The sequence below is a fragment of the Mauremys mutica genome, chromosome 21 (assembly GCF_020497125.1).
Source record: "Mauremys mutica isolate MM-2020 ecotype Southern chromosome 21, ASM2049712v1, whole genome shotgun sequence".
In the NCBI taxonomy this organism is placed as follows: domain Eukaryota; kingdom Metazoa; phylum Chordata; order Testudines; family Geoemydidae; genus Mauremys; species Mauremys mutica.
The window spans coordinates 8491955-8519062 of NC_059092.1; the positions used below are offsets into that span (position 1 = coordinate 8491955).

At 53.9% G+C, this 27108-nt stretch overlaps 1 protein-coding gene across 4 annotated transcripts in view; it reads right to left on the reverse strand.

Annotated features, from left to right (window-relative positions):
• Positions 1-3967: 3967 nt before the first annotated feature.
• Positions 3968-27108, reverse strand: part of AGRN (agrin) — a 218377-nt gene continuing 195236 nt past the window's right edge. For 3 of the 4 annotated variants that reach the window (XM_044996508.1, XM_044996506.1, XM_044996505.1), the window contains 9 exons: positions 26930-27026; positions 26285-26449; positions 24205-24316; positions 19852-19968; positions 18587-18776; positions 17509-17596; positions 11565-11789; positions 10711-10814; positions 3968-7301 (listed from right to left, as the gene is read on the reverse strand). In XM_044996508.1, coding sequence (XP_044852443.1) covers positions 7144-7301; positions 10711-10814; positions 11565-11789; positions 17509-17596; positions 18587-18776; positions 19852-19968; positions 24205-24316; positions 26285-26449; positions 26930-27026 — 1256 coding nt within the window. In that variant the 3' untranslated portion in view covers positions 3968-7143. The other variant, XM_044996509.1, reaches the window with a different exon arrangement.

The window sequence follows — 27108 nt, forward strand, 5'->3', positions numbered from 1 at the left end:
TAGAATTCTCCGGCGTCTGGTTGCCCATTGAAAAGTTTACTTCCCACTGAGCCGAGGCAGGCGGGCTCGACCCCAATCATTGCTCATCATTGCGGGATGTCAAGAACATCTTTGATTTTAAGTTCTAGTCACCGGCTGGTTAACAGAACACGCACTCCCCCCACGCAGCTCCACTGAGCACTGCCTCCTGTATATGGAAGCATGAATAAAAGTCTCCACTTGCCATCTTTTTATGCGACAGCTGAGAATAACAGCCTTAAATTGGTTCCTAGGAGGTGAAAAGACACCACCGTGAACACATCTGCAAACTAAGGCCCAGATCTGCAAAGGTATTGGGAGTTAGGCACCTGAAAACCTTTGCGGCCAGCCACCTAGATAACCACCCGTACAGATATGAGTTGCGGTGCAGAACAACCAACCAATTAACCAGGTGCCTTTTGTGATTCTCTCCTCACAGGATGGAACCTCAGCTCCTTGAGCATGAACATCCAGGTGCTAATGCTACCACTTTTGGGGACTTGTCCTGAGACAAGTGATAAAGTAGCATCATTTGGAGCTTTTTCCCTTTGAGGCTGGTGCAGCGGCAAAGCCTGAAACACATTTGGACTCCTTTAGTTGCCAAGCAAACCAGGACTTAGGACATGGTCTTGAAATGGAAGCTGTCGCATCCATTTTAGCACAGGAAGGAGGGAGTGTTTGTCAGGAGAGTCATACGCTCATTGGAAAACCCACTCCAATGGTGCATGGGTCACCAGGCTTTTCTTCTGAACCCCATAAATAAAGGGGAGCTGGTTTCCCCAGCCGGTTGGGAAATAAGACAGCTGTGTCCCAGGGTCACCCCCTCCAGAGCGCTCCCTCATGGCACGGAGCAGCCCTGCAGAATCGCTCCTTCATTTTCCTCCGCGCTGGTGGATTCCCTCAGCCCTCTGCACAGGAGTTCGTGTTGGTGATGTGGCTTGAGCCTCTGACCAAGTCACTCAACAAATTTAACCCTTCCCAGGCTAACAAAAATCCACACAAACCAAAGGTTTTTCTGCCCTTCTTGGGTGACTCTTCTGTCCACCTTCTGGGCTCAGGTCTCAGCCCCTTCTGCACTACCGTGAAGCCTTCTCGCCTGTTATAGAGTGCTGGCTCCCTGCCTGGTTTCCCCAGCGGCCCTCGTGCTATCTGCCACTCATTGGAGCTCCCTGCTCTTCACCCCTTCCTCCTGGCCCCTGCAGAGTTCCTCCTCGTGCTCTTTTAGCTGAGGATTTTCACCCAGGGCTTTCTCCCTGAAGGCTTCCCATGGGCCTCCATAGAGCCCCTCTCTCAGGGCCTTCCACAGGAACCTAACCTGGTTCCTGTAGTTCCTTCTCCTAAGTTCCTTCAGCCCTTTCTATAAGGCCCAGATGTTCACCAGGCTGTCACCTGACTCTATTCATCCCGTGATCTCCTTCATCTGCCCCACCCAGGGACGCAAGCTAGTGGATCATAGCTGGGGCTGGGCTAAGATCGGCACCTGTCCAGGTTTTCCCAGCCATGTCCCTTTTTCAAAGTAGCTGTCATGGGAAGTCTGTCAGGGTGTTCAGTCCACACTGCCAGTCTGATGGGCTCAGGCTCAGCCCAGCTGTCCCAGTTTTTTGTACCTTAAGGTGGCCACTTTAGACTGGCTCATCTCCCCTTAAAGGGGTCAGCCACCTCGTGACAAGCTGTATTTTGGACCAATGAGGTGACAGTGATGTGTCATACAAATTGGGATGAACCAACTTCATGGAACACAAAAAATGTATATTAGTGCGTCTAAGAGAGGAGAGCCCCAGACTGGAGTAGGTAAGAGAAACCAAAGTGCTTTGGGGCAGCCCATAAGGGGGTGTGGTGAGGGGAGAAAAGAATATTGATGGGGCTGAAGTAGGAAAAAATGCATCGAGGGGCAGGGCTGCAGGTTAAGGGAAGTGAAGGTGCTTTGAAGCATTTGGCCTCTACGTGGGGGATGGGTCAGATAGAGGGTGACTCTCAGAGGGAGGGCGAATTTGGAAGGTGTAACAGGACTCCGAGAGCCTGGAGAGAGTTTGGATGGGGGAGGTTGAGCACTTTGGCTCAGAGTGGAATGGTGGCCGAGAGATGGGTTTGCTTCTCGACTGTATCTGTATACAAATGAAGACGCAGGCTGCAGTGGTCTCCTGGCCCTAGCGGGACGGAGCAGGATCAAGGCTAAATAATATATTATTCCAGCCCCATTGCTGGAAGTTTTTAAGAACAGGTTGGACAAACAACCGGCAGGGACGGGCTAGGTCTATTTGGTCCTGCCTCAGTGCAGGGGGCTGGACCTGGTGACGTCGTGAAGTGCCTTCCAGCCCTACAGCTCTAGAATTCAATGTCCTTCAACCACTATGATCAATTCATTAATTGGCAGATATGTAGGAGGGTGAGTGCTATTTTAGCTCAATTCCACCCACAGACCCCAAACAACAAGACATTTCTACTCACATGATCAGCAGTGAAATAGATGAACAATGCTGGCATTTTAAATGATATCATTGAACCTCAGAGTTAACACAGCTATGAGATGAATGGGGCACTTCACACCTCTCCTAGCTGCTGTTTCAGGTTATGTGTTTGCCGACTCAAAGACAGAACAACTTAGTCCCACCCCTGCAGATCAAGACACATGCAATTTCTTGCTTTAAAAATGCCAGTAAAGGCAATGCATAGAATAGAAAAGGCAGGTCTGGTTCTAGGCAGAGCACTGGGAAAGTCAGGGGTTTAATATTGAATTCCTAAAGCGTCTGTAAATTTTGTCTTAAAAGGCCTTTCCTACCCTCCACTATTCAGTGTTAGACTCTAGCTCCAGCTTGCAGTTTTTAAACTGCCAGATTTATTGTTCCAAGGCTTTGCCTTTAGGTAGAAAGATGTTCGCAAGGATACTTGTAAAAATGGAGCCATGTCAAGTGAATACGTAACCAGCCACACCAGATTATAGCTAGATATAAAACCCAAACCAACAGGATACTGAGGGGCAAAGGCTGAATTCTTAGCTGTTAAAATTCCTGGGTTTTTAATCAGTTTGTGTCACAATCTTACGTTTTTCATTAGTTTCTCTCCATTTTTTTTTTAAAATAAAGAGGGAAACACAAGTAGATTAAAACATGCCGTTCACATAATACATCTGCCCAGCAGATCTCAGCCTTGGCTGAACCTTCCAGGAGCTACCACGATGTAACTGTTAAAACACAAGCTCTGGGCCTGGTCCAAGGCCTGCTGGAAGGAAAGGGAATGACTCCCGTTATTACTGTAGTGCAGTAGCACCTAGGAGCCCCCGTCATGGACCACGACTCCATTGTGCTAGGGGCTGTACGAACATAGAACAGGGAGCCCCTGCCTCAAAGAGCTTTCAGTCTAACACTGCCCCTGACCTCGGTATAGCTTTGGACAAGCTCAGGCTAATCCTGGTGGATATTTACAGGTCTCTAAACTGTGCATTTCTCTTAGCACTTACCTCTTCAGGGTAGACACTCACTACAGCGAGGGGAGGGGTTCTCCCATGGCTAGAGTTAATTCATGAGGCCTGCGGAAGAATTCTTCGTCGACCTAGCGCTGTCTACGCCGGGGGTTAGGTCGGCTTAGCTATGGCTCTCGGGGGGTGGATTTTTCACACCCCTGAGAGAGAGCTATGCCAAGGTACATTTTCAGTGTCGACCAGCCCATAGTTTTGGGCTAGAGAAGTAAGAAGCACCAAAGACTAGGGGAGCAGCACACTTTTTGAGACAGGGAACGATGGGCAAAGTTCATTGGAGATAAGACTCTGCCTTTTGGTGTACGTGGTACGTAATATATGAGGCTATGCTACCATCTCGGTTTGCAAAATGACCTTCCCAGAAGGGTCTTGTATCAATGACCTGAGACTGACGCTCGCTAGACCAAGTCCTCAGCTGGTGAAGTCAGCGTAGGTGGAAGGCAGACGTGAGCCACAGAGACACAAAGCAACGGCCCCTTTTCAACATATTTAATAGTTTTCAAACTTTATTTCATGGTGATTGACGAAAGACACAAGTTAGTAATGGTTATATCATGCTGCTCCTCTACTGTGCCTTGCCCTTCAGAATTCATACAGCAGTTCACAATGGTCATTAATTTACCCTAAAAATGAAGCCACGTGGACAGACAAACTGTAAAAAAAATAGCCAACCAAAAGTTTAAAAAAAAATAATCAAAACTCAATGTCTTTTTGTACATAGGAGTTATCAATGCTGTTGAAAATAAAGCCCAAGTTAAGTGCACGGCCCCTAGGGAGCGCTGCTGAATCCGATGTTGGGTCAAGATACTTGACAACAAGGACACAACGTTATGTTTTAAGGCATTTCCGAGCCCCAGCAAAAGCAGACAGTGTTTTGTTTTGCCGTGACCTTGGCTTCATTTTAGTGGCATTCTGGGAAATTAGCAGCTTCCTCTCTGCACATCCCTCTCCCTCTCCCCAGGGTTCGAATACTTGCAGCTCAGGAGGTTGCACTGTCCTGCTAGAACCTAGGTTTCCAAAATACGGAAGGAGAGTTTTACATTCCCACCTTGCCGCCACCCAGTCCGAGTTAGCCTCTAGCGACCGACACCATGTGCTTCAAGTCCAGTAGTCAGTTTGCTTTACAACACAATCACATTACTCTCCATCGGGACCCACAATATATTTACAGTCGCCACTTAAAATGTGGTATTGCCACACACAAGAAAATACTGGAATCTCCATTGTAGCTCTCAGAAGGCCATGACCTCCACTGAGTCACTAACCACTTTGGATTTTTATAGGGGCAGCAACAACGTAGGTGTAGATTTCCACTGGGAAAAATACATCTATGTCTTGCCTGCTGGGACATAAAACAAGGGCTGTTCAGGTGGGATGGAGTTTTTTGTTTCTTTAAGCGGGACGGGGTAAATAAAGCTAGGCAGGGAAAAGAAGAAACACATCAGGCAAGGAATATCAAACAACCCCCCACCTCTTCCCCACCCCAAAAGAAAGGGAATCAAAAGTCCAAGACAGGGCATCTTTTGAGGCCTGGGACACTTTCGAGTCCAGGCGTGAGTTGGTCTGACTTTAGAAATAGTGCTCTTCCTTTAGAAGGGGGGAAAAAAGTGATTTTAAAAGGTATGTCGGTCCCCTTCGCTTCACCTGCCTTCAGATCTCACCCCACGAAAAGCAGTTGTGTTTCCTGGCTCAGAGTTCAGCCCGGAGAAATGTTATTTTCTTGGGAGGAGGGGGCACCAGCAGGCAGGCCAGAAAACTGAAAAATGGTGGCAGCTTTTGCTACAACCGTGTATCACTTTATAAGAGGCAGGAGCTTGCAAATTAATGCCCCCTGCTCGGCTGCTCCATAAAATGTGCTTTACACACAGTAAAGCAAAACCCGCCTAGCTCGGGGGGGAAGGAGACATACTGTGTTAGACAGCATCGGTGAGTCCTTCCCACAGACAATGAAACTGAACACAGCGGGTCTAGGGGAATCAGACAGCAAGTGTGAAAAACCGGGACACTTTTTTTCCCAAGGGGAGTGGGGAATAGTTGTGTATCTAAGACAAAGCCCCTTATGTCAGGATGGTCCAGATAATATCGGGACAACTGGTCACCCTAAGCAGGTCAGTCCTTTTCAGCATCTTGGTCCTTTTTTCTTAAACAGCCTTGTGGGCTTTTTTCTCTTAACAAGAGAATCGGTGTTTGCATACTAATGCGTACATGTAAATAGACACACACACACGCACACTGGGTTCGGAGCTGGCGTTACGGTATTTGCATCATGGCAAATTTTTACAAGGAATGATTTGCATCGTGGAAAATAAAAATAGCTTAAAGAAAACCAAACAAACCGACACCCCTGTCTCTTGCCTGTGTAGTAAGGGCCCAATCTTGTTCCCCATTGAAGTTATGGTTTGAATCATGGTCGTGTCTATGGGCATTGGCCAGGATCGGGTCCCCTGTTGTGCTGGCTGTTGTACAAACGTGAAGTCAATGGCCAAACACCCATTCGCTTTCAAGGCGTGTAAGCAGAAATCCTTAGGACAGCTGGTCCGAACCCATCATCTCTGTAAATAGAGGACAGGGTGGAAAAGGGAAGTGTGCTTCACATGGGTTACAGAGGAAAGGGGCCCTCAGCCTGTGCCTTCAAATCTTGTTGACCTTAACAGACTGGGGGTGGGTGAACCTCGCCGGATCAAGCCCCGGACATCCAACATACTTTGCAGTGTTCTCACTGGCACAAGAGAGGGCAGGTTTTGGTAAACAGCAAAGACTCTTGGAAAGCACAGTGAGGCCAAGTGGGCAGTTTGGACATGTCTGGATAAAAATAAAGCCTGGAAATAGGTTTCTCAGCTGCTTCGGCATGCATCCAGGAGGAGGAGAGCGATTAACACAGAAAGAAGCTGCTGCCCCTCCTCAGCCAAACTGATCAAAAAACAAACTTGAGTCCAGCGAGTCAGTCGTCAAGGAGGCATGAGCCAAGCACAGAGCAGTGCTTTCCAACCTGCCACAAGCTGAGCTTGGTCTGTCTCCCAGCAAGTAGCGTTCCCTGACAGCGCAGCCCAGAGAAAACCACTTGAGATCCTCACACACTGCCAGAGAGGAAAGAAGGGGATGGATACGAAGCCTGGAAAAGACGTGGTAGACCCTGGCCCAAATGCAACATGATGTCCCCCTCCCCTGAATGGCTTCTTCTTCGCTCGGCCAGGAACGAAGAAAGCGGCGCGTGGACCCAGCCTGAGATCGCACAGCAAGGATTCCCCGAAGGCCGCCGTCTTGCCGGCGCTGCCATCCTTGTTTTTCTCCCCCTCGTGGGCGGGAACAAGAACCAACCCAAAATAAAAATAAAATAAGAGGAGTGTGGGAAAAGGCTTCAAGTATTAATGACATTTACAATGAAGGAGGCTACGTGGGTTTGTTCCTCAGTCACTTCCTGGAGACTTGGTTCCGGGCTTGTTCTATGTTGCTGCTGCTCGATCAAAGTCCAACTGATGTGGCTACACTGCAACCAAACAAATAACCAACCAAAAAAACAACAACAGGTGTTTCCTCCCCCTTTCTCCCTCATCCCCCCCAAAATATAAAAAGCAATAAGTTTACAAAAATAGAAAATAATTACAGCAAGAGGCAGGAGGGGGAAGGGGAAGGAAGGGCCCCTGGGGGGTTTATTTGGCTGAGCAGTGTAATATCGTCTGGTTGTTTAAAGCGTCCTCCACCAGATGCAGTTCTTGGCGGTCGACTATCACGTCCCTTATGCAGCCAATAAAGCCGGTGCTGTAGGCCTTGGGCAGTTTGTGAGCCACGCTGAGCTTCTCTATTCCCCCTGCAAGAGATGGCATGGACAGATTAGGTAGGGGCACAGAGGATGGGCCGGTCTGTCTAGAGCAGCAGCACAGGAAAGTGACTCTCTCCATCCTGGCACTTGTGCAACGCTGCTTGCGGTGCTGCACCACTGGGATTCCTTCCTGACCCCTCAGCAAGGAGTAGTTGGTGCCATGAAGCTTAAGAGTTAATTACTAGAGCCGACTGAAATGTTTCACTTAAAAAGTTTTCCTGGCTGGTTTTGCCAAAACTGACTTTGTTTGCAAGTAAACGTCAAGTCCGGGAAAAAAATTAGTTTTCCTGGAGGGGACTTTTTAAATGAAAATTTACATTTCATATCAGCACTTAGACTTCAAATATGGTTTTGTTTCTTTTTTGTCTGCAGGTGAAAATGCAGTGAAATGGCATTTTAAGTGGAAACAAAATTAATCTTTTGCTTCATGTTGATTCAAAACAAAAACTGGCAGGTTTAGTGGGAAAACACTTTTTTTTTTTTTTTCAAACTAGAATTTCTTGTGAGAAAGATTTTGGTTTTCCAACCAGCTCTGTTGATGACCCTTCTCTTAACTCCCATGTCGACAAACTATAGAGGGGATACAGCCACCGCATCGTTAAAGGCTGCGTTGTCCATTAGGAAACCCTCCTATAACTTTGGCATGGGAAATTGGTTAGAGCTGAAAATGGCACCATTTCCCCCTGATGACGGATGTGTCTGCCAAGGCTGGAGAGAATGTGTCACGTTGCTTCTTTGTGACAGATCATCAAAAAACACGGCTTGTTGACCATTTTGATCTGTCTGAAGACCTCCCCTTACTATCTGAGCACCCCACAATCCCCCAACACCCCTGTGAGGTGGGGCAGTGCTGTTATAATCAATTGACAGATGGGGAACCGAGGTACAGAGAGGTAAGTGACATGAAAAATGACTCACTGCTGCCTCTTCAAGCTGAGAGCGCTTGCACTGGCTGTATCTGAAGACCATCGGATGTAATTAAGCGGGTTAATAGGATTTGTTGTGGGTCATTTTTGACCCTGTCCTGCCCCCACAGATATGAACAAACAGTTCTGAGGTCAAGTCCTGCTCTCACCCACGTCGATGGGCATTTTTGCCATGGGTTTCAGTGGGGGCAGGATCAGAAACAACGAGCCAAATTCTCTGCAGTCACAACTCCACCGGATTTGACACCGGCAGAGAATCTGGCCCCACAGGTGTATATGCCTGTAGGTTCTCTTCTGTTGACAGGCTGCATCTTGAGAAGGACACACGGATATTTGTAGCAGGGTCGCTGCCTCCAGAGCACCCCTCCCTCCCCTCCCAGCATGGGGTGGCCCTGCAGCATCGCTGCCTCAGTCTCTCTTTCTTCTGGGCTCCTCAATCAACTCCCCACAAGCTTATTCTCTTGGCCAGCAATACTCTGCTTTATTATCGTGGGCCGTTCAAAACGGAGCCCTCAACGGCCAGATATTGGCCTGCCCATGCTCTTCAGCAGCCCGTCACGCCTTTCCCAGTGTTGGCAAGCCGCTCCCAGCCCCATCTAGCTGGAGCCTTCTCTCCCCTGGTATCATAGGGGCTCCTGCAGGAGCCTTTTGCCGTCCGCAGCCCCCAGGCCTCTCCTCCTCTCTTGTTGCCCAAGCTTTCTCCTTACTTATCCCAGAGGCCTGTTTGAGTCACATGACCCATTTCCTCACCCGGGGAGGAAAGCGAGTATGGAGCCTTCTGTCCTTTAACAGGCCGGGCACCCTGGGCCAGTGCGTCTATACCCAACGGGGCTCTTGTGTCAGCAGAGTTGGGAACCAGGATTCCAGCCCCAGAACAGCACGATTTGTAGACCACCCTCTATGTTCACAGCACTGTGTGGACAGCGGCGAATCAAACCTCGTGACACCGCCGGGAGGTAGGAGGGCAGGCAGGATTCCCACTTTATGGCTGGAGAACGGAGATGGAGAGGTGAAGGGACTCGCCCAAGGCTCCACAATGAGTGAGGGGCAGAATGGACGTTAGAACTCAAGCCCTCCTGACTCCCAACCCAGTGCTAATTCCTCCAGACCTCACTGCCTTCGGTCTCCGCCTTTTATAATGGGGAAGGGACGAGCCTCTCCATAGGCAGGTTTGTCACCAGTGTCACTTTATAAGGCTGATTTGTTTGCATTACTGGCATGAGACAGAGAGAGAGAAAGACGACCCCCGGCAGTGAGCCCCAGAGCCCAGATCAGCAGATTCGGGCTTGTGTTGTGGGGCTAAACCAGTAGTGTAGATGTCCCGGCTGGAGCCCAGGCTCGAAATCCGATGATGGAGCAGGGCCTCGGAGCCCAGGCTCCAACCCAAATGTCCACACTGCTATTTTTAGCCCCACCTGGGCTCTAAGATGCACTGCCGTGGGGTTTTTTGGCCGTGTAGACGTACCCTGAGAGAGAGTGCGTGTGCGTAACTGTCGTATCTTTACACTCCTGAGCATCCCAGCCACCGAGGCTGCTGTCTGAGGAGCTTGATGAAACTGATTACGAATTCAGGCCCCGATTCTGCAAGGTAACTAAGCGTGGGCAGAACTTTAAGCACACGAGTCACCCTGGACACCAATGGGACCGCTCACCTGCTTGAAGTTATCCATGTGCTGAAAAACCTCGCTGACTTTACAATGACTCCGCTGGGCAGTGCCCAGTTCGGTGTCTCCCTCTCTCTACCCAGGGTAATGACATCCCGCCCCCCCCCAACTGGAACGGCAGGGAGGGCATTGTGATACTGGCGCGTGCAAGAGACCGTTTTCAATGGCAGCAGCGGTGAAAGGTTTTTAAGAAAGAAGCCATTATTTGAAATCGGGACACAATTCTCTGTCAGCAAAGCTGCTGGAGGAAAAAGCACAGGGCCAGAGAGTATTTCCATCATCGACTTCCCAACTGGACATGACTACATGGACATCTCTGGCCCAGGTGGGAAAACCAACTCCCCCTGCTGCCTTGCTGTATGGAGAATGTTCCTTTACCAGGGGCCTGCCAAAGATTCCTCAGGAGGAGTGTGGCATAGGTGGGAACAGACGCTTGATTTTATGGGGTAGGCACCCACCAGGCGAATCCACAGTGCCGCCTGTACAATTTCTGTACTTGGTTAGACCAGCTGTCGACGGAGGTTAATGCTGGTGTCCAGTCCTTTGAGACTGACAGAGGAAAATGTGCTATCCCTTTAACTGTACAGCGGTACCTATCGCACAAAGCAGCCATCACCTTCTCCAGCGCTGTGGCCCTTCCCACTGATTTACGCCAGAGCTGATATTTTCAGACAACTAGGGGATTTAGGACTCAGTTCCCATTGGGGTTAATGGGAACTGCGTGTCTAACCCTTCTTGGGGGCTTTGAGACTCTCTGCTCTGGGGTCCAGAAGGGAATTTCATTATTCCTTCCCGTGTTCAACTTACCCAGCCAAAGGGCTCCGTCGGTGTCTAGCTGAGTGGCCCCGAGAGGGGAAGACCCAGTTATGGGGGCTTCGTTGCCAACCTGCAAGGAGCCGTCTCTGTGTACTCTATGCCCAGAAAAGAGAGAAGGACACTCGGTAAAGGGGCCTGGAGCAGTGCTCTGCCTTAGCCTGGCTAGGGATGCTGCAGATGGCTCCACCACTGTGCATCAGCCCCCTGGTGACCACTGCGTGCCTCGATTTCTCCCGCCAGGACTGGCATTGCAATCTGCAGCCAGCACTCCTGCACTGTCCCCTGCAGCAACTCCTCCTGGGAGAGGCTGGTATGACACGCAAGGTGAGCTCTCCCCTCCAGCCTGCCTTTATGGGGGGGAGGGTCCTGCTGCAAGCTGAGGTCCCATGCAGAGCTCTCCAACAGCCCCTGCTTCCTAATACTCCCTCCAGACTCATCAGCCGAAACCACTGGCATTCCAGCCATGCGAGCAGCTCACCACTCCCCTCATCACCAATATAAATAAAAACCACGGGAGGCCCAACACGAACAGAATTCCAAGCCCTTAGCCGGCTAAAATAAAAGGCACGGCCGGGAGTACTTCCTTGAGCCTGTCCCTCTGGCATTTCCTAGAATCTAGGGCAGGCAAGTCAAGGCACGCACCCCTCCAACGCCGCATTGGCCGAATACCGCTCCTCTATTATTATCTATAGGGCTCAGTGACCCACGGAGACCGCAGGGCCCGGCTCCGGGGTCATGACTCAGGTGCCCTAGATGTGACCCAGCCCAGCGCATGCCCAGCCGTGAGCACACTGTCTGCAACCACACCAGCCCTTACACCCCCTGCCCCCCCCGAACCGTCTCACCTGTACGCTTTGATCTGAATCCACTGGTTCGTGTTCACTGGCACCGTGGAACGCAGGACAACTGGCTTGGAGCCAAGGTCATAGGTCATCTGCACGTAGCCATCCACTACGGCCAGGGCGATGTAGTCTGACCGCTCCAGCCCCTTCCCGCTCCACAGGATCAGACCCTGGGTGGCTTCCGTCTTGATGCTCAGTTCAAAGTGGTTCTCCTGCAAGGCCTTCTCGCTGCACCAAGGGGCCGGGTGGGGAGAGGGAAGACAGGCCTGAGTCAGGAAGGGGGCTACTGAGGCAGGTGGCCAGCCCACCAGAGCAGCATGCTCCTCTGCTTCCAGGCAGGTCACCGCCCTGGCTGGTTTACCCCGGCTAGCCTCTGGAACGAGGCACGGGGAGCGTGTGTGTGTGTGTGGGGTTATACATCTATCTGCAGTACGTGATGGATCTCAGGCACAGACCCCCCCCCCACCAGTGACTTGAACTGACACCCACCCCCCGTGGCTCCAGGGAAGAGAGGCATGATGGGAGCTGGAGGGAAGGCTGCACGTTGCACCTGGGGTAACAGAGACATTCTCCTCCAAAAACCTGTGCACTACTGGGGCCAGCCAATCCCCCACCAGAATCCACATCTCCACTCGGTCACCCCTGGGGTGGGATACAATACCCCGGCCCCGTTCCTGCCACTGGCTACAGCACTGTGTGACTGGCCACGTTGCCGCTGCGGTTACAAGTGACTATAAATGCTGGGTTTCCCCCTCTGTTCTCCCAGACCTGTGTGCACACAGAACACCAGACAAAACAGAGAGCGGCAGGGAGAGCATTTTATTCCCAAGGGACGCTGCAGCCAAAGAGCCAGATGGCAGCTCTGGGTGAAGCCCGCATCACCAGCAATACGACCCAGCCTCCCCACTAAGCTGTGGGCATTCGCTCTATCACACGTTTGCTTGGGGGGTGAGTTACTGTGGAAAGGCAGATCCAGAGCGGGTAAATGACTTGCTCCTGGCCACAGCGCTGTAGCCCCATCTCCTGAGTCCTCATCCTGCGCTGTATGGGCCCCCCCACCGCCCCGGCCTCCCTTTATTTCAGGCTCTCGCAGGCTGTGAACCATCGTCCCTTATCAATAAAAAGCCAAACGTTCAGACACGCACGACAGACAGAGAGGCCAACAGGGCAGCAATACCAGAGCGCACGAGACACAAGAGCAGAAGGCTAGTGGAGACTTACCTGTGATCCAGGGCATAGTCCAGTGCTTCGGGACTTAGAAGCAGGAAGAAAGGGGAGGCATGCCATAAGCGCCAGAGGAGAAAAAAGGAAACCACCCGCCTGGCTCGCAGAAGGCCCTGGGTGCGGTGCACGGCCCTGCCTGGCACAGGGCAGCTTCTCACCCTGAGCACAAAGCCTGGGGACCGGTCTTTAGAGAGAACTGAAGCAGGGAATCAAATGTCCTTTAGGGCTGCCGGGATTTCTTGACACCCACGGGGGTGAATTCTCAGGACGTGGCGCGATCCCTGCATGTCTGACCCACGGCATGTTCAGCCTCCACTTTCACTAGAGCTTTGCTGTGGATACTCTAAAGGCTGCCTGCGAAGGGGGGCGGGGGAGGAGGCCAGGCAGCAAGGTACCGTTTCAAGGCAGGACTGGAGAGGGTCCTGCTAATTACACAGCTGCTTTTGCTACTGGTAGGTATTTGCACCAAGAAACCCCTCAGAGATTCAAACTGTCCAGTCCAGACAGCCTGACACAGGGCAAGAGAGGGTTTGCATGGCTCAGGGGATGGGCAATAGGAGGAGGAGTCTTTTGCCTCTAGCTCAGCAGTTTGGCAGCAGATCCCACCCAACCGGTCTTCAGTGGTGGCTCTTGGTACAGTTTGTCATAGACAGGTGTCTGCATCAGCAAGATCGGGCCCTGCCTTGCTGGCTGTCTGATGAGCGGCCAAGGACTGAATGGCTGTGGAGCAAACTCTGGGTCAGGGCTGGGACACTTTGGCAGGGCTGCGTGGGGGAAATCCCATACTACAGCTGTCCTGCTCACATGTCTGAAGTCAAGGGCATTTCATGCCCAGCACGACACAGCAAGGCAACTGCGTCCTTAGCAACAGCTCCGCCTGGCCAGCGCGCCTCCAACCTTTACATACTGAGTCAGAAGAAGCTGGTTTCTAGCCATCAGGCCTTATGGGCAACTCTGCAGAGCAAACCCCGCGCGGTGCCAGCTAGTGTCTACTGCCAAATCCCAGCTGGCGAAGCGTTAAGCTCCACTGCCGGTTGGATGCCCAGATGAGTGGGCACTGGCTGGCACCGCTGTGGAACAGCTCCCCAAGCGAGCCGAGAAGCAGTGACCCTTTCTCAGTTGGGGCAGGGCAGAGAGGTAGCAGCTTTCCACCACCCGACGAGTGTGCATGGCTCCTACTGGCACAGCGGGGTAGCCAGGCTCCCAGCTGCATGGCAAAGAGACTCGGCATGCTGCCAGCTGAAAGGCTGCTGTGAGATGCGGGGCTCACTTCATCTAGCTGGTGAGGGGGCCAGCTCCTGTGAGGACGCCCTGGGCTGCTCTAGCATGCAGCGCTTTGCTTTCTGCCTCCCTCAGTGCAGACATGCATGCATGCAGGTTCTCAGCCTCCGAGCCCTCCTTCCAACTCCTGGCCTGGAGAGAATGAGGTGGGACGGGGATGCACCAGACAGCTTGCGCCCCCCACCTCCAAACACACACAGAATAGAGAATGCAACTGGATGAGCCACTGCTGCTTCCAAGGGATCAGGTACCCCCCACTCCTGCTCCCAGACAACCAGCAAATAAGCAGCTGTCAAGAGGACTTTGGAGAAGAATCCTCCCTCCCAGCCAAACCTTGGCACCAAGAAGCCCCTCCCTGCATGTTACCCAGTGGGCGTCTGGGCCACGTTCCCTGGGGTGGCAGGATCTCAGGGCCAGACTGCACACCCTCCCTCCAGCTTTACACTGCAGGGACTCACTCCGGATCCACACTGGTACAAGTGAGCGCACAATCAGGCTCCCAGAGGGTCCACCCTGCTCACTGCTTAACCCCTTCATTGCTGACTGAAGAGATGCTTGACAAAGGATCTCCCACTCACTTCTCCCCTAGGCTCCCTGAACACATCTGCACTGATGGAGCTAAGCACACACACCACTGGCATAAAGCCTGACCCCCCTAAAGCCAATGGCAAAAGCTCCCATCCACTTCAATGGGGCCAGCGTCTCAGCCCTGGATTCTGAGACCAGCCCCTCGCTCCTTCTCTCAGCACCTAACCCTGCCAGTGAAACGCAAGTGGCGCCCACTGCAAAGCTCTGGTCTTCCCAGGTGCTGGACGAGAGATTCTAGCAGCTGTCCCCTCCCTCAAACACCGCTCGCTATCTGGCTACGTGGAACGGGGCTCGGGGTCATGGAGGGAAGCCCAGGGCGGCGGATGGGAATCTCTGTGCAGGGGTGGAGGGCAGATGGCCGACAGTGAGGAGGGGTGTGTGTGAACTACTTACGCTGGGATCTCATTGGTCAGTTGGCTTGAAAACAAAGAAACAAGGACATTCAGAAGAGACAGACAGACAGACAAAGAGCAACAAGCAACGGGGGTGTTAGCAGTGCGGGTAGGTGGCGAAGCAGAGTGGGGAAAAGGGCAGAGAGTAACTAGTTATCTGGCTCCAGAGATGCCGAATGGTCCCCAGAGCTGGGAACTAGCTGGACGAGCTCCGGGAACCATGAGGCTGAGGAACAGCTAGGAAGCTAGCTGAGATGCCCCTTGGATAAAACCAGAGGCTGAGCTACCCTGCTGTGGATTAGACAAGTCCGTCACTGCTGGGGGCTTGGTGGGGTCACACAGGGTCAGCCGCAGGTGGGCAGCACTGCCCGGCTGACGGCACATGGTTATTAGCTGCCCGCAATGCTCCACTGAGTGTGAGAGAAACCCCCCTCAACGGGCCAGTAAAACAGACAAGCCAGAATCAGGAGACACCAGGACCAAATTAAGTCCCGAAGCCAACGGAGGTGTGCCAGGGATGACTTTGGCCAAGGTGCGGTTGGAAGATGCCAAACAGAGACACCCGCGTGGTACAGATGGCCCCTAGCAGCACCGTCGCTGCACAAACAGCTAGTGAGAGGGATGACAGGGTCCCAGGGGAGTTGGTTTAAACCATCAGCTTGAAAACAAAGGGCCCAATTCTGCCCTCAAGTTAGGTCCTTGCAACCCCACTCAAGTGATCCATTTCAATGGGGCTGCAGAAGCAGAACGGAGGGTAGAATTGACCCCAACATTTTGGGATGTAGCTGTCAGGGGAAATGCTGCCCTCAGCTACACCCTGGCAGCTCCACTGGACTCAGCGGTGCAGGGGTGTAACTGAGAGCCGAATTTGGCCCACAGCACATTAAATAGAAACAAATTCTCCAAATCCCAGCCTGCGGCGGCCAATTGAAATTCCTGTGTGGGAGGAGAGCTCAGGGACACTGTGGATTGACAGCACTAGCATCAATGTTAAGCATTAGCTTAACAAAGACAAGGTTAAGGGGTGACTTACTAACGGGCTCTTCGGTCTAGCAGAGGAAGGTCTAACACGATCCAATGGCTGGAAGCTGAAGCTAGACACATTCAGACTAGGAATAAAGCATCTATTTGTAATGGTGAGAGTCATTAGCCACGGGAACAATTTACCCAGGGCTGTGGTGGATTCTCCATCACTGCCCATTTTTCAATCCAGCCGGGATGTTTTATTGGAAAGCTCTGCTCTAGGGATGAGCGCGGGGCAGTTCTCTGGCCTGGGCTCTGCAGGAGGGCAGTCTAGACAATCACAACGGTCCCTTCTGGCTTTGGAATCGCTGAATTTCAGGTCTGCAAACCTGGCTTTGGATTTGGTTCCCAATCACCCGCACAGTGGAGCCTGGGCCCTGCAGCCTAGTCCCTGATGGACGTTTGGCTACATCACAAGCCACACGAGTAATCACTGGGAGCCAGCCAACTATGATGATAGGAAATTTACAGTAAGGAGCCTATAGTTTCCCCAGCTCCGTAACCCATTAGCCAGTTATACAGTAAAATATCGGCCTCTGGGGTGCAGGCCAGGCTAGGACAGGTCCCGGCAGAACGCCGGCCAAGGACAGTCTCTGACAGCTGGCAAGCAATGAAGCCTGGTGTAAGGTCGCCAAAAGCAGCGGGCAGGGCAGGAAGAGTTCTCAGCAGCACTGCCGGGTCCTGGGATCTCCTCCTGGCCTCCTCCATTCCAGGGGGATTGGTGCAGAGCAGAGATGGGCTGAGCCTAAACCCTGGATCGGAAAAGCCCTGAACCGTGAACTCTGCAGGTAGGGCCCATTCTGCCAGGTGTTACAGCCAAGTCTGGGAAAGGGGGAGTGGGGGCGGGGGGGTCTGTTCCATAAGGGAGACAGACACAGAAGGAGACTGACACTGACTGGAGACCAAGACATACAGAGATAGGAGAGCACAGAAAGATGGGGAGCAGGCCCTGGGAAAGCTGGGTGGCAGGCCCCTCGCGGCAGGAGCGTTTACACGGCAGCGCCTGATAGGAACAGGGCCTCCACTCTCGCTATTCTGCACCCTTAGGGCTGCCCAAACTGGCTGGGGGATGTCACTCATCCTCGTCCTCGAAGCTGCAGGACCCTCTCGCTCCCCTGGGCCAGGAACTCCGGAGAGTGGATCCCGCCCAGCCTAGGGACTGCCCATGCCCCAAACCTCCAGACAGCAGCTACCAGCCTGGCTGAGCGGGAAAGCCACCAGCCTAACTCATGAGCAAAAATGTCCACATTTGGGTGCATTGGGCGACGGGACTGAAGGGGAGGAAAAGACCAGACCAGGAGAGGGTGATGGGTGAAACCCCAGCTCTGCCTACCCTGGTCTGAGCACTTGATTCACATTCCTGTGCCCTATCGGCTTAGCTCCCACCAACACCCCTCCCCCCCTTCAATTTAACCTCCCCAAACCTCAGTCCAGCTCACCTCTTTGTCACGGCATTGTGGTACTCCATGTAGGTCCTGCCATCAAAGGCAATGGCCTCCGAATCGCCTGCCGCCTTCTCGATGATCACTGGGGGCGGGGAGAGGAGAAGCAGAAGCAGAGATCACGACACTATCGGTGCATCTCCACAGAGCAATAATAAACCGCAGAGCGCTCCCGACGGGTCCAGGGCACCTGGCAAACTCGCCTGCTCCTGCGGTTTGTTACGAACGTGACGCCCTGAGCAAGTCCCTGGAAAGGTTTGCTACGGGTCCCACACCTTTCGAGCGACCGGGGGCCAGCGTGCGGAGCGAGGTCAGGCCAATTTAGGGCCTAGCAGCCAGGTTATTTGAAATCCACAGCCTGGCTTGGCTTTGAGGCAGAGGCGAGTGAAACAGGGTAGGGGCTTTGGCTGAGCCTGGCTTTGGGAATTGGGTTTATATAAAACCAAAGAGAAAACCAGGCTGGGGGAGAGAACTAGAGAGCAACCATCTATTTCCTAAGCACTGAACCCCAGATCTTCACACGGCTCCTCTCGGCGCAGCAATGCCGAAGTCTGATTTTGAAAAGTACCAGAAGGGTAAGTTTCAGGAGTGTCAATGGGACTTGAGCTTCTAAGTCAGCCGAGCAGGGCGACACCCACAGACCCTTACAAGCCAGGGCTGGAGAGTGCACCGCTCCTGTACAAAGCCACAGCGAAAGACCCGGCCCCTGCCCCAAGGAGCTTACAGTGGGGACGGCTGACACAGTCCGGACTCACCATGCACAGGGAGAGCCAGAGGACGGGGCTTCCTTTGGTTAACCCCGTTTCCACTGATGCGCCTCATGTAAAACGCTAACAGCCGCAGGGCACGCTGCTCTCACCCGGTCCTATCCTGCAATCCCAGAGCACGGCCAGGCCACGTGACCCCAAGGCCTTTGCCCAGGAACATGAATGGCACCAACAAGAATAAAACCCCAGCCGTGGCCAGAGAGTTTCCAGCCGGCTGCCCTTAGCTCTGTGCAGAGCCTGGCTAATGGGCGAGGCCGTTGCCAGTGGGGTGTGCCGTCTGGCCCAGGCCCGCTTCCCGCCAGCCTCACCTTTCTCGCAGCGGGCCCCGGAGAAGCCCCTCTGGCAGGCGCACTCGTAGCTCTCTAGCCGGGGGTTGCACAGGCCTCCGTTCTGGCAGGGGTTGGGTTTCTGGGAGCAGGGGTGGGAGCGGAAGGCAGAGATCTCAATGGCGCTGCGGATGTTCTCTTCCTTCAGGACCGGGACGCCCTTAATGGAGATCTGAAAGGGGTGGGGAGGAGAGACAGGGAGGGAAGCCAGAGGCAGCGTGAGGGTTACACTCCACTCCCAGCTGGGGTTTGGAGGGAGGGTGGGCACAAAGAAAGGAGGGTGCGTACAGGGTCCATCCCAGGAAGGAAGGACACGGAAATGCAGCTCATCACTCCCTAGAACAGGGGTGGCCAACCTGCGGCTCTGGAGCCATATGCAGCTCTTCAGAAGTTAATATGCGGCTCCTTGTACAGCAGGGGTTCTCAAACTGGGGGGTTGGGACTCCTCAGGGGGTTACGAGGTTATTACATGGGGGGGGTCACAAGCTGTCAACCTCCACCCCAAGCCCCACTTTGCCTCCAGCATTTATAATGGTGTTAAACATACAAAAAAGTGCTTTTAATTTACAAGGGGGGGGGTCGCACTCAGAGACTTGCTATGTGAAAGGGGTCACCAGTGCAAACGTTTGAGAGCCCCTGTTGTCCAGGCACCGACTCCGGGGCTGGAGCTACAGGCGCCAACTTTCCAGTGTGCCGGGGGGTGCTCACGGCTCAACCCCTGGCTCTGCCACAGGCCCTGCCCCCACTGCACCCCTTCCCACTCCCTCCCCTGAGCCTGCCATGCCCTCACTCCTCCCCCCACCCCCCCCGAGCCTCCTGCACACCACGAAACAGCTGATTGGGAGGTGCGGGGATGGGGGAGCTGATGGGGGGCTGCTGACGTATTACTGTGGCTCCTTGGCAATGTCCATTGGTAAATTCTGGCTCCTTCTCAGGCTCAGGTTGGCCACCCCTGCCCTAGAATGAACTTCCCTGAGCCTGGTACGTCCCCCTGGCATGACCCTCAAGAACACGCCCTGCCCTCCCCCGCCCAATGCTGCTACCTCCTGGCTGAGCATGCATCACCATGCTGCAAAATGTGCCCCAGTGCATGGGGGGCAGGATGCCCCCTGGCCTGGCCTAAGGCTCCTGTGACATACAATGGTGTCACAGTGGGGTACCAGGGACGGAAGGGCTGCCAGCCATTGGGTCCTCCCAGCCGGATGCCCGCGCAGGGCTCCCCTTGAACCCACAACCAGCAGCCTTACCCTCTGCACGGCGCCGTCAAAGCCGGTGGAGATGGCCGCGGCGCGAGCCAGCTTGCTGAAGTCGGGCGCTCCCCCCACGTAGAGGGGCTCCTTCAGATTCAGGGAGGTGTGAGGAACCTGGGGGCGGGGAAAGAGGGCGAAAGGTGAACCTGGGACCAGGATGCGGAGGGGGAGAGCGAATGGCCCAACCCTGCAGCCTAGCAAGGGAGGCAAGTGGGGCACTGGCTGCATCAGCTGCCCTGTGTGGGCTGGCAGGAGCCAGGGAAGGTGGCTCGAGATGGAGACGGGGATTTAGCGCAGCTCAAGGGCCCGGCCTGATAGGAAGGAGGAGACATCAGCCCCCTCCCCACCCTGACTGAAGACAACGATCCCTCGCCCAAGGGAAGAGACCCCCCCATTGGGGGCAGACACACAAAGGGCGAACATTACAGGGAAGAATTCAACATCCCTCCAAAAAATACCACCTCCCCATGGACCTACAGGGTCACCCTCCCCTAGGGTTGCCAACCCTCCAGGGTTGTCCTGGAGTCCCCAGGAATTAAAGATGAATCTTTAATTAAAGATTATGTCATGCGATTAAAACCTCCAGGAATACGTCCAGCCAAAATCGGCAACCCTGCCCTCCTCTCCCATGCACTGCTACCGCCCTCTGCTGGCCGCTCTTAAATGCTACAGCTGAGAACACAACCTTCCCCACCCCACCCCTGCTTCGTTCTCTCCTTATTGAGAGGTTTCCTATGATCCTAGTGCCACAATAATAAATGGTGCCTCCCAGCAAGGAAGAATGATCGCCTGGCTTTTTACAGACGGAGGAATGGTACAGCCGAGCCTGGAACTCGTGCTGCTGGATTCTCTCCTTGCCCTGCACCGGCAATCCCTGGCGCAGCACAACCTGCGCAGCTGAGATAGCCGGGGCTTGCTGAGCTGCTTGTTAGACCACATAGCAAACCAGGCGTCTGGCCAGGCTCCAGCCACTGCTCTGGCTGGGTAACTTTATGACAAGTCTTTCCAGAGCCAGATTTGCTCTGTGTGCCACCAGTGCCTAGGGATGCCGCATGGAGAACATGCACCGTGTGGAGGTGAGCCCAGCATTCATGCCGCGGCGCTGGAGAGGTGCTCTATGCCCATCGGCAGCAAGTCAGGGTCTGGGATTGAAAGGGCTGGGGGAAAGCGGGGTACCTGCAGGAACAGGGTGTGTCTGAGCTACGCTCCCCCTGAGTCCGACTGCCACGTTCTTACATGCCAGCAAAAAGGAAGGGATTTCAAATGAATTCAGTTCTGATGAAGGTACCGGATAGACTGCTCTGGAGACTGGAGGCCTCTAGGTCTGTTTGTGACCTGAGACTTCAAATACAGTAGAACCCCAGAGTTACGAACTGACCGGTCAACCACACACCTCATTTGGAGCCAGAAGTACGCAATCAGGCAGCAGCAGAGACATTCCTGAGATGTTCATAACTCTGAGGTTCTACTGTAAATAAATACTGACACGCTCTGGTTAAGGCATGTGTGTCCCCACTGCCCCCTCCTGGACAGAATCAGAACTGATCACTTGTGTGTCATAGGCCCCAAATAGCAAATAACTATAGGGAGAGTCTCTTTTAGTTCGCACAGCAGGAGTTTGAGGACTCAGAGCAGGAGGATCTGAGTTCTATCCTTGCTGTCACCATAAAGCTCACAGTGGGCAGCTTAACAACATTGATCATTCACAAGGCAGCAGTGGAAATTTGCTGCCCGGCCGGCCAAGACGAGGTTATATTAATCACTAGCTAACACTTTGCAGAGTTAAAACAAGAAGGAATGACCAGATTACTGAAATGTGTCGAAATCAAATAGAACTTGCTGAAATTAGAAGGAAAAGAAACAAAAATGGTGTCTAGTCTACAGAAACCAGGGTGGGGCTGGTCCGACGGAGAGGGTGGGCGGATGGAGACGAGCATGGATCACTTGGGTTTGAATGGAGGAACGTAAAACATGTGGATGGCATATGAGATGGAAGCACGGTGGGTTATACTTATCTTTACCTTACGGGATTTCTGAAATCCAGACAGCAGGGGAGGGAAAAATACGAATGAAAATCAAAAGGGAGAGAGAAAGAGAGAAACAGGAGATCAGTGGGGTTCCGTCATAGCACGCAGGGCTGCAAGCACATTGGCTAATGTCCGTTCCCTCGTTAGCAGGCAATTAAGACAGGGAAGATGCAGAATGGAGTGGCAGACAGTGCTGCTGTCCTGCCAGGCGAAACGCTGCTTTAAAAAGGGCAACTTTAATACCAAAGGAAGCTGGAAAAGGGACTAAAAGGAGCATTTATGGAAATCAGACACCCCTGGGCACCCTGCGTCCCCTTTGCTATCGAGGAGAGAGCGGTGTTGGGGGAATCCAAGTGCTCTCGTCCTGCTGCAGGTGCCTAATGGTCCCACGTTTTAACGGCGCTCACAAAGGAGGGCACAAATCCAGCCACTTGACTGCACAGTGGAGAGGGAACAATGCCCTGCTTTAAGTTACAGCTGGGCACAGCCCACTGCCTCTAAGCTGTAGTCTAAGTCCAGATGGGCACGGACTACCCAGCCTATAGTACAGGCGGGCATGGACCACCCATACTCAATTCCCTTGAGGCCTATGAAAGGTCAGCTCCAAGCCCTGAGACTCGGCCCCATCTTTAGTTTAAACCCAGATGACTCTGGTAATAAGTGGATGTCAGGAGAGCATCCAAAGCGAAGCAGGCAATCAAACCGGATGAGGCTTCCCTCAGTACCAAAGACTCTCTCACTGGAAGGTTAATATCCTTCATTCTTAGAAACTTCTCCATTGCTTGGGAGAAGAGAGCTTGGGGTTGCTGTCCCAGCTCCTCCCCTGGGAATAGCGTGTGCACGCAAGACCAGGGCAAAGGCTTGTGCCTGACACCATCCGTGGAAAACAAAGCCTCGCTCATTTCATCAGAAAGTCTGCATTCCGTGCGCAGGGGCATGTTTACCAGCACTTGGAGTGGATCTTCTCTCAGAAAAAGTTCAGGATCATCGCTCCCTGAGACAAGGGGAGGGATGCTGGAAAAAGCAACCGCTCACTGGGGAAAGGTGAGGTCGGGGATGAGGAAAGGAAGGGGGCAGAAAGCATCCACAGTGTGGGTTAGAACGTCAGTGTCTAACCTGCTGTGAGTGGGGCTGTTTGTAGGGAGACGGGAGAAGCGTAGAGGGGAGCGGGGGAGAGAAACCAGAAAAATGAAGCTGCCAGGTTGAAAGCGGAGCGGAGAGAGTGGGGACAGATTTGCTGACATCTGTGGGATCATGGTAATTGCTTTTAATGACTCAATTTTCTTTCCCCCTGAAAAGCGCTGTCTGGCTCTTCATCCAGAGCACCAGGAAAGGCTCTCAAAGCCAGGATCTGGCCCTAACACTACACCCCAGTGGAGGAAGGGCCATGTACCTGCAGCTGCACCCAGACAGGGATCTGCAGCTGTGGGTGCCTGACTGGACACAACCCACAGAGTGAGTGTCTGGGGAATCAGGGATGTTCCTCTTGCCAAGGGGGCTGCCAGCTCCCCAGGTGGGGCGAGCAGGAGAAGAAAGGAAGAAAAGAAGAGTGGACCTGCTCTGACAGGGAGGAGGCATTCCCCTAGTCACCCAGGACAGCTAAGTGAGGGTCTGAGCTCTGGGGCTAGGATCCAGCCCGGGGAAAGCTTATGCCACAGCTCTGCAAAGTATCCGAGGGGGTAGCCGTGCGAGACTGTACCACAAAAACAATGGGGAGGCCGGTGGCACCTTAAAGACTAACAGATTTATTTGGGCATAAGCTTTCGTGGGTAAAAAAACCCACTTCTTCAGATGCCTGGAGTGAAAATTACAGATACAGGCAGAAATAAACTGGCACACGAAGAGAAGGGAATTACTTTACCAAAAACACCCTTCTCTTCATGTGCCAATATATTTATGCCTGTATCTGTAATTTTCACTCCAGTAGCTCTGCAAAGGTACCTCAGACCTGCCGCATGGTGCCCCATCCCTCCCCACTGCTCCCTGGGTTTCCCATGCTCTCCTTCCGCTCCGAGCACAGGGTACTAGGAATGCCCAGTTGTGTGAAGTGGAAAAATGCCCACTAAATAATGATTGGGGCTGAGAACCATTCAACTCGCTTCGCTTGTGAAAGGCATGCATGTGAAGCCTGTCTAAGCTGCAGAGGCTCCAGCTGGCTCCTCTAAGAGAGGTCTGCCTCTCTCGCTGTTCCCCTGGCTTTGCATCCCTGTGGGTCTCCCTGTAATCAGTGGGGTTGGTACAAAGTAGTCCGGGATAGGCTGTGTCAGGTTTGGTGGGGGTGAGGACCATCTCCGGCTAGGCTCTCACTGGCTTGCCAACTTACCGGTGACTCTCCCATCACCCTCTCGCCGTTGTTAATCCGCATCACCCCCTTGCGCCCGTTCCTCTCCAGCGACACACTAATCCAGGTGTTCAGAGGGACTGGCTCCTTGCTCCTGGTTATGGGGTTTGGCAAGGAAGAAAGGGGGGAAAAACACAGCTGGGGTGAAAGTCATCCAACAGATGCACTGGGCGGGGGGGGGCAGAACGGACTGTGCTGGCTGGTATGTCCTATTTGCAATATGGGAGCACCCCCTGGCCAGGGCTCCATTGCGCTGGACACTGCGCACTGTTATGGGAACAAACTAGAGCAAAGCGAGGCCGGGTACGTCTGCACATGCTGCAGTCACATCTCTGGCTGCAGTGTAGACATGCTAAGGGAGTGACAGGCCCTGCCCCAAGGAGCTTAGTCAAGGGCAGGAGACAGGAAGGATTCTGCTCCCCATTCTACAGATGGGGGGGGACTGAGGGCCACAGCGTGACATCTTCAAAAGCGCCTAAGGGCCAGATTTTTAAAAGAAGGCATGCAGGTGCCTAGCTATGTTGCACTCTGGCCCTCAGCTGCTTAAGAGTGCCAATACCTATTTTCCGAAAGCACTGAGAAGCCAGAGAGTCTCAATGGAAGTGAACAGGGCTTAGGCTGCTAAGGACCAGATTTTCAAAGGAATTTCGGTTCCTAAAAATGAACACAAGCACTGTGTGGGATTTTCAAAAGCACCCAAGGCGTCAGGCACCTAACAGGGCTGGGCACCTTTGAAAACCTCGTTAGGTGCCTCTCTGCATCTTTAGGAATTGAAATACCTTTGAGAAATCTGGCTCCAAGCGACAGGCCCAAAGCCACAAAGTGAGGCTGTGGTAGAGGTGGGAAGGTCTCCTGGCCTGAAGTCCAGTGCCTTCTCCACTAGACCATCCTTCCAGCTGTGTGTCAAGGGAGGAGCCGCCAAGACTCAACCAGCAACGACACACAGGAGATGGCCCAGCTGGAGGAATCAGCAGAGAGACAGAGAAATAGCCCAGCCGTCCCTGGCTTTTGTCCTGCAGCCATCAGAACAGCTGGCTGCAACATCCCATAGTACTGAATGGGGCTCGGCTCACCCCACACTGCTGGGCGCGCTGGCGAAACGCAGCAGGCACAATTCCCTGTGACACGTCCAAGCCGCTCCCTCCCCCTCGACACCCTGCCTTGTAGTAGTGGAGCCCATCAGTGTTTCGAGATGTGTCAGTCAATCTTCCCAGGGAAGCTCCAGTCTGTGACAAGCACTGGACTCAACTGGCCCAGTCCTCAGCTGCCCTACATCGATGGAGCTGGATTGACATCAGCTGGGCTGTACTGACTCCCACCAGGTAAGGATCCGGCCCGGTATTATTAACGTGGAAGATGAGCAAGCACCGAGGGAGACCGATTTAACCCCACGGCTGCCTCGTGGGCAGACCCCCAACCCCTCCCAGAAGCTGGCGGAGGAGTCTGACAGCGGGGGCACGTTGTACACAAGTAGTAACGGCTCTCTGGTGAAAGGGCCGCATTATGTATCTCCAGGACAAACCAGTCTCCTCTCCTGGTGCTGGCACACGATCGCCGTTGGGTCTGGGAATCGCGGCCAGAATCAGCGGGACCGGAGATGAGCTGGGGCGTGGTTACCCGATTAAAGTGAGCCCTGTTCATTCTGGCTACTAGATCCAACCACCCCACTGGGGTTTTGCTTAGGGGCCGTGCCAGCTGCTTAAAGCTCGGGCTAGTGCAGATCTGCCCCACCTTCCACTCTCCACCTGCGGTGGGTCTGGCCCCGGTGCCTGCTAAGAGGAGCGCTGCCTGGCGGTTTTCACTCCCACTGCCCCTGCTCCTTGGAGGAGCACCACAAACCAACGAGCGAGGGGCCAGAGCCAAGGGGTCCTGGAGTTAACCCCCAAACCCTTCCTTCCTATTCCTTGGTCCCCTTCTGTGCCTCCCCAGCAGCTAACAGGGCTAGGGGCCTGTTCTGGCGAGGCAATGCCCCCTCCATAGGGGGCACTCTCCCACCCACTTGGAGAGCCCAAAGTGGAACCTCAACCCCCCCCCTACCCCCAAGCAGCCATGGGGCACATACTTGAGCACAGCTGCCCCCTTGCCCAGGTCGTATCTATACTCCAGGTAGCCATTGTGCAAGGCCAGAGAGATAAAGTCCCCTTTGCCGTCCGTCTTCTGCCCGTTGTAGAAGATCATGCCGCCGGGGTTCCTGGCCAGGAACACGACCTCCATGGACATCTTGTCCCTGAGGGAGAGAGGGCATGAGTGCCGCCCTCCCAACCAGCCGCCCCAGGCTACTGCCACGCGAGGCCCAGGCACAGTCTCTCCCTTCGTCCCCGCCGGAGGGGCTGCACCGCAAGGTCTCTGCCGCCACCGGAGAGGTTAAGAGGAGCCAGCCTGACAGCCCTGGGCAGCAGCGTCCTCTGCTCAGCCACGCAACGGGGCCAGCAGACGGGCCAGCTTCCTCCTCCCCCAGCCCCGAGGGCCTCTGGTCTCCCTGGGCCCGACGGCTCAGCTGTGGCTATCTGCATGAGGGTCCTTTCCATCCCGGGGCCCCCTCCCACTTAGCAGTGTGGGAAGAATGGGTCACAGGGGGTGAGGAGACCAACCCCCCTCCCCCACCTCTTAGGAACAGTCCTCAGTCCCCTCCCCATCCCTGTACCTCCCTCTCACACTTCCCCTCCTCCTCCCTGCTGGCTTCTCTGTGGCCGAGAAACACACTTACTGCAGCTCCCGCCCGAAGGTCTGCAGCCCGCTCAGCTCCAGGTAGGAGAAGCTGTTGAACTCCGGGAGGAACGGCCGGGTCTGGTCCTGCTCCGTCACTGAGTCACAAAACAAGAGGGGGTGAGATGGGAAGAGGAGAAGCCACTTGGGTCTGTGCCCCGCAAGCCCTTAGCCGGGGGG